At 34.3% G+C, this 8,051-nt stretch overlaps 1 protein-coding gene across 1 annotated transcript in view; it reads right to left on the reverse strand.

Annotated features, from left to right (window-relative positions):
• The window catches only part of LOC106464884 (neurofibromin-like), a gene marked incomplete at its 5' end in the record, with an annotated part of 99,781 nt that overhangs the window by 71,899 nt on the left and 19,831 nt on the right, over nucleotides 1–8,051 (reverse strand). Inside the window, 3 exons of the mRNA XM_022392687.1 lie at nucleotides 632–843; nucleotides 1,591–1,766; nucleotides 7,136–7,275. Coding sequence (XP_022248395.1) covers nucleotides 632–843; nucleotides 1,591–1,766; nucleotides 7,136–7,275 — 528 coding nt within the window. The remainder of the gene's footprint in view (nucleotides 1–631; nucleotides 844–1,590; nucleotides 1,767–7,135; nucleotides 7,276–8,051) is intronic.

Below are 8,051 nucleotides of genomic sequence, written 5' to 3' on the forward strand. Positions count from 1 at the left end.
AAATTTTGAATGCAAGTCAACAAACGAGATGACCTGGCCTTTCATCTGTGATCCATCTGGAAAGGGTTAAAGTGGAATTACTTAAAGATATCTTAGAAGAATTGCTAATTCAGTTATACAGATTATGACAGAGTAGTAATTTTTTGTGTTAACTTAATTGATAATTAATGTTATATCTATGTTATTGGATGTAATAAAAGGGGACATAACAAACATTTAGACTTTCAAAATGAAGAACTTAATGACTTACAAGTAGTGTTATCGCAAAACCTTGAGAGTTTTGATATGAATGAACAGTTCAACAGTGTTTAACTAAAGAAGTTATTTGATTTGTAATTAATTGTCTCTGTGTGATTTCTTTATTCCACATGTAAACCTCCTCGCATTGGTGGCCTGCACAAAATGCTTGCTACAGCATGACCCGAAAATACTTTGTAACGAGTGTAAAGTTGAACCCAATGACTAAGCCCACGGGCTGCCCACATGCCTGCTACACTACACAACAAGTGGTAGTTATTTCTAGTATTGCTAGAACCATGATAATAGGATATTATCCTAAGCTACATCATTAGCTGAACAATATTAAATTGACTCTTTCAACTACATCAAAGCTGAACAGTCTTCTACTTACCATCTGAGGAGTCATTACAACACTTGCTAGAGCCATGGCAATAGGAAGCTCTCCTTTGTCTCCTATCATTGTTACAAGTTGAACCAGTTGTTCATAGCGATCAGCAAGAACAGTTTCTGCCAACATATCAAACTCAGTTCCTTGCTGTAGAATCTTGGTTAATACTTCCATGAAAGCTGCCCTGGTCTGCAAGTCCTTATGGTACCCAAGACCTGATTTTAAAGTTCACAATTCAATCAAATAATGCTAACATGAATTTTCATTTCTAAAAACTTTGCAGTAATGCACATTCACATGGAGTTGATACTTTAAAAAAAATTATATGTTTAACAATTTGCATTTGGCTTTGAAAAACAGAAACCAAAGTTGTTTAAGATTGTTTGGTACACAGATGAAAGTAAACTATTTTAGATAAAAATAGATAAATAACTAACTATTTTTCATTATGTGTATTACCTTGACTAATTGTATAGAACCTGATGCACATCACTTGTAACACTATATATTCAGACTTGCAAGATTTTGCATCAAACATATAATAATGTACATTTTTAAGCTTTTAACATTTTATATTTAGACTAATGAATAATAGGTGTCAAGGCTAATCCTGAATTTGGAAGCTTCAGATACTTATTATGTTGGCAAGGAAAAACTGTCAGAAGTTGATGATGTACATTCAAAATTAGGTAATATATCAAACTCCAATCTAAAAGGTGCCCCAAAAAATAATAAAGTAAAAATAACCTTTTCAATTAAGATTTTCCTGTGAACCAAACTACCTGGTTTAACTACCTGGTCTGGTGGAGCAACCAACAGAATAACTGCTAAGAATACACCAAAGTATCTGGTGTGCAACTAATTCCTCCACACATTAGTTACAGTAAATAAGAACCTAAGGTGTCATTTTTGAGCAACCTTGTAAAATCAGTCTGGATCATTCATTGATTCAATTCCCCTACCTATGGAATGCATCAGGCCACTATCAATGTTAGCACTGAGGAGATTGGACATGGCTTGGATGGTGCAGGTTCGTAGTTCACTTAACTTAGATGTCTGGACCCTCTGACGGTTGACATCTTTTTCTTCGGGAACCTCACTGCACTCATTCAGTAGGTTCATGAAGAGTGAAAAATATCTAGGAATAATTACATACCAAAAATGCTACAGATTCTGCAAAGGTTAAAAAAAAGTCTATCAAACTTTTTCTACACATAAGTTATATCTAAATAGTTCTGGAAAAGATTCTTGCTGTAATACACAATTTCTGTAATTTAAGTCAGTCAAAACTAGTATTTCTCTTCATTCAGTAAATACATTAGTTTTAACAAAATTAATCTTGAAAGTTTGTTGCTGGTTTGCAACGATTATCAGGCATGCAGTAGGATAAAGTTAAAATACCGAAAAGTATAATACCTTACAAAATTATTATTGGACATCATCAGCCTAAAAAAGTGAAACTTTTATCACAATTTGGTACACAGTATTCGCTAGAATACTTAATACATCTACTTATATTTTCATTATTTCTAATTTAATTTTTATATTTATTATACTAATTTAATATAATTATTATTCTGCATTGTTAGTATGGTATATGGATCAAAGATGAACTTGAGTCTACTGGGCTGGCTGAACCTCATGAGACATTACTGGGTTTACGACTGAAAATACTGTCAATAGTGAGGATATCCAACTGATAAAACAATGCATTCTAACATTACTTCCCCAATTGGGGGATTAAGACCACATAGAGGGGTCACTTGTGTTACCTGTCAATCAGCCAGTAGACACTAAAACGACATCACACAACGGATGCTTGATGTTCCAAGTTGTACTGTTGGGATGTCAGTAAAATGTGTGCATGCCATGAATCATGAGAAGAATTATGCATTCTGTAAGCTACGACACAGCATGATTTATAAACTTGAAATGCAAGAAATAAAAATCTTTTTAACTATTCATTTTGGTTTTATTTACTCTTGAAACCGAACACTTTTGGGGATCCTGCAGAAGTACATCTGGTTCCTTATAAGTAATCAAGTTTGAACATTATATTTAATTAGATGTATATATATTCATAGGTATATAGTTTTAGGTTTTGATCTATATAGGTAGCTTGCTTAGGTCAGAAGTTCATCTGTAGTCTATAATGGTTTTACTTTTTCTTAATTTGAGGCTGAAGTATTCAGCACATATTCAGTTGGTTTGTTTACTTATTTCTTCCATTATTAAAAAATCAGTATGTGTTGTTAAAACTTAATCTATACTTAACATTTTTGATGATGTAAATACATTAAAAATATTTCACTTATCATATTGTAAGTGACTGTCATAAAATTGGTATTGAAACAGCCTTCTTTTTTACAGTTAAAGACTGCTACTTGTTTAACTCTTTCACTGGTAAACTTTTTACAGTTGTGAAAACAAATTTATTACATTTGAATCCAAAATTAATTGTGACATGAAGTACAAAAAAAGGCTGATGAAAGACAAAATACAGAATCTCTTGAACTTGTGGAGCTGTAGAATATTTTATTTAAATTTATAGGCTAGTTTTAGGACATTCATGTAATTCCTTAATCTGATAGAAAATATTTTTTGTTCTTTTTTCTTAATTTACCTAGGTATGTTCGTCATTTAGACACTACGGTTCATGCAATTCACATTAAAACCAAACTTTGCCAGCTAGTAGAAGCCATGATGGCTCGTCGTGATGACCTTGCCTTCCGTCAAGAAATGAAGTTTCGTAACAAAATGGTCGAGTATCTGACTGACTGGGTGATGGGTAATAGTCATCAGATAGCACCACCAGGATCTGGTGATGTTACTGCCCTGACGAGGGATCTTGATCAGGCCTGTATGCAAGCAGTGGCTGCTCTTTTGAGGGGTTTGCCCTTACAGCCAGAAGAGAGTGATAGAGGAGATCTTATGGAAGCTAAGTCCCAACTGTTCTTAAAGTAAATAAATAAATAAATGTTTTTTTTATAAACAGTTAACTCATGCAGATATATTGTTAACTCTTCACAGATAATCAATTCTTTCAGTACCACATTTATAGATAATCAGTTCTTCCAGTGCCATGTTTATAGGTAATCACTTCTTTTAGTGCTATGTTTATAGATTATTAGCTCTTCCAGTGCCACATTTATAGGTAATCACTTCTTCCAGTGCCGTGTGTACAGATACAATTCTTCCAGTGTTAGAATTTATCATAGACTAAATCAAAGGTTCTGTTACATGTTTGATCTATATGTCCGTGATTCATTTTATATTCTTGTATCTAATAAGTAAATAACAGAAAAGTTTACTAAAGATATTCCAAGGACAACCTCCCTGAACAAGTTGTTACTAAGATGAAGCTTTCACATACCACGCCCACAAGCTAAAGAATACTTATGTAAGCATATTGGAACAGTGACTTCTACAAAGTACAAATTGTTCAAAGAACTGTTACAGTCCAATGAAGAACAACATTTAGTTCAGAATGTTTTAAAAGTGCCAGTCATTAAGATAAACATGTAGTTTAGTAAGATTTAATATTACTAGTTATTAAGGTAAATCATGATGAAAAATATGAAGTTAGAATGTTTCAAAATTACCAGTTATGAAAATAAATCAAGGATGAACAACACGTACTTTGGAATGTTTTAAAGTATCATTTACTCCAATAAACCAAGGATGAACAACATGTAGTTCAGAATGTTTTATAGTATCATTTACTACAATAAACAAAAGATGAAGAAAATATAGGTCAAAATGTTTTCTAGTATCATTTACAACAATGAACTAAGAATAAACAAAATGTAATTCAGAATGTTTTAAAGTATTACCTACCACAATAAACTAAAGATGAACATATAGTTCAAAATGTTTTATAGCATCATTTACTACAATAAACAAACAATGAACAACATATAGTTCAGAATGTTTTAACCAACTATGTAATGGTTTGGTCCAATGGAAGAATGAAAATATTTTTGTCCATCATGCAGTTTGTTTATTGAATCTACATAACCTCTAGAACTCCCGAGATTCATATCTACAGATTTTTTTTCATTATACCTGTATACTGCTTCTGGTATTTACTCTCCTCTACAATGAACTGTTGCTAAATCAGCAATGTAGGGTAAAATAAATAGTTCATAACTCTGACATCAAACATAATACCATATGGAAATGCACTTTGTAAAAGTTTGTGGTAGGTGCACTTTGACCCCACACCCATGCACATTGGGTTAAAATACTACCTATTAAAATAAATTACTGGTAAACAACATATAGTTTAAAATATTTTAAAGTTAATATTTTCCTACATATATATATTTCTGATAGATACTTACCTCTTTTCATAGTTACAGCTATTCTTGATTTGACTGCCCTCTAGTGCACAAATTTTGCTTGACACTAGCCTTGAACTCCCACCTGATTCCACGTGGTTCAGCTGGGTTTAATCATGCAAATTAGCATGCGACAACCCTCCATCAACAGGAATGCAACACACCCTCCTATCGCAGCTGACTCCCTCTATGCAGTTGAGCCCAATCTTCACTTCGAGATTAGGCATGAAAAAACAACATCGGAAGTGGGGGAGGATGAGTGGGAAGTGTGAGAGGTGGTAAATATCTAACGGAAATATATTTTCAGTGTAGGAAAATATTAACTTCTGATACAATTATTTATATCCTTTCACAGTTACAGCTAGAATCCCTCTTGAGCAGGTGGAGGGACTGGTGTAAAATTACCTAGATAAGCACCATTTAAAAGCAACTGAAAAGTGTCCACGGAGTGTGCCACCTCTATGTAGAGGAAACACGCCAATGGAAGACTGTACAACATCTGAACAATGTATACTCTTCACCCAAGTGGAGCCAACTGGTGTTGTGTCACAGTCAAAAGGGTAGAACAAGTAATCCATCCCAAATCCAAAAGGAAAAGAAATATGTGTAGAGTGGCTAGGGCACATCGAACCATAATCAGGAGATTCAAACCCAACCAGTGGCACTGGTAGGAACTCGACCAGCTCTTGGCAGGAGAGGGTCCTCAATCAAGGAAGCCTGGCTTCCACAGGACCCGAATCTATAGGGTAGTCACCAGTAACACTGACATTGTACAGGGTATCAGTGAATAATGATACATCATGTAGATGTAGTCCGGGAAGGACAAACTGATAAAGAGGAGGAAGGAGAAGGAGGAGGTTAAGACATTGGGAAGATAGGGAATATAGCGGATTAAACACAAGACTCCAAGGTGTCTGGAACCCACCAAAGACTATAGACCTCAGAAAAGGGACTGACCAAAGATCTCACAAAATGTCAGAGGGAAAGGGCAGACAAAGACAAGTTGGTGAGTATGAGGGTATGGGCTTCTGGTAAAAAATCCTCGAGAGAATGACGGAAAGCCCCAGACAACAGGTGAATGGACGATAAATAATGAACGAATGTTGTGGGGGAGAAACAGAGGCAAACAAAGGGGAAGAAGTGAATATAATTGTTGTCCATCAAGAAAGGATTTGCTGAATGATGATATGCAAATGCATTAGCCTCTGTAGTTCATGGAGGACACAGCATACTAACTTCCACACGTAAATGGTCTGCAAAACATTTGGCACAGACACTAATATCATGTGCAGGGAGAAAATCAAAAACTCAGAACTAGGTGCTGCAGTTAATAAGGAAGGAGAGGGATCAAATGACACAGGTGACAAAGACAAAACACAACATAGCTGTGATATCAAGTCTAAAAATGGTAACTGAGGTCTAGCTGCTTCAACAGGCTGAGAATGTACCTGCACAGCAAAGGAATGGGGAAGGGAGCTATCCAGGTCTGCATCATCCTGATCAAAGTCTTCAGGTAATGGCGGAATTGCTTTTAGATCAGGATATCCTTCAGCCCACATGAAAGAAGCCACCTCCTGACAAATTATGGCCAACACATCCTCTGCCGAGAATGTTGCACCTGCAGTCGTTGTCATGGGCTATTGAATGCTGGTACCATTGGTAGCCATTGTAGTTGTAATAGTAAATTGTGAATTCAAAAATATTGATTGATTACTAGTGATTGAGTGAGAATAAGAATTCACAATCAAATAAAGAAACCCAACTTGGTATTGCAATATAAATGAAAAATGAAATGTGAAAATCAATAACAATATTTTTAAAATGCACTAAAGAAAAAAAATTTCTGAAATCAAGCACTAGATCTTAACACTGTCATGCCAAATCAAGAAGTGAAGATTGGGTTCAACTTTATGGAGGGAATCAGTTGTGATTGGAGGGTGTGTCCCACTTCTATTGGTAGAGGGTTGTCACATGCTGATTTGCAGGCTTAAAAACAACTAAACATGTGGCTTAAACATGAAATTAGGTAAGGGTTCAAGGCTAGTGGCAAGTGAAACATTCTGCATTAGAGGGCAGTCAACTCTAGAATAGCTGTAACTGTAAGTGGAGGTAAGTAATTGTATTGGACTGACTTTAATCACAAAGTTCTGAACTTTAATATTCTCACCTGACAATAGCTAACATCATTCCCTCTATGCTGGTTACCCCAAGATGTTCAGCAGTATGGTCTACTTCATTCTCCAACACACTTTTCATTATGAAGATAATATGCTCAATAAACTGGGTGTTTGCATCGAGAACAATAACCTACAAAAACCACAGGTGTATAAGCAGATATAAAAATATAAATAAGTATTATATAGTGTTATCACTGAGAAAAGGAATATTTCACACCTTAAGAATGGATATTTTCTACACAAAACCAAAGTAACTCATAAGTACTAATAAAAAAACTAACAAAATTAAAAGTATTAAAAAAAACTACATTAAGAACATGAAATATGACTTATTTAAAAACCATGGATATCTCAATCTTAAATACTAACTAAAAAGACCTCCTGTGAAGTTTAAAATCAAAATGACACAGTGGAAATTTGATTGAAAACATCCGATTTGAAGTACAAAAGCAGTTTGAAGTAAAAACAGCAGCATGACAGAGTAGAAAATGTATCAAAAACATCCAATTTGAAATAAAAAAGGCAATGTGACACCCTAGATATTTGATCAAAAACACTCAGTTTAAAGTACAAAATGATACAGCAAAATATGATTGAAAAACAGTTTAAAGTTCAAAATTAAAATGACACAATAGAAATTTTATTAAAAAATACCAAGTGTAAAGTACAAAAACAAATAACATAGTAGAAATTTGAAAAGGAGGAACCTACTATTAAGAAAATAAAAGTTTTGAGATGGCTTGAATGGGTAATGAAAAACAATATTATAACTGTACCCGAGGATGCCGAAATCCTATCAAAAGGTTGTACAGTGATAATACATATTTTTCATTGCCCAGTCAAGCCATCTCAAAACTTTTACAGGAGAAATTTGATTGACAACATCCAGTTTGAAGTACAAATGCA

This window comes from Limulus polyphemus, unplaced genomic scaffold, assembly GCF_000517525.1.
Source record: "Limulus polyphemus unplaced genomic scaffold, Limulus_polyphemus-2.1.2 Scaffold1770, whole genome shotgun sequence".
Lineage (NCBI taxonomy): Eukaryota > Metazoa > Arthropoda > Merostomata > Xiphosura > Limulidae > Limulus > Limulus polyphemus.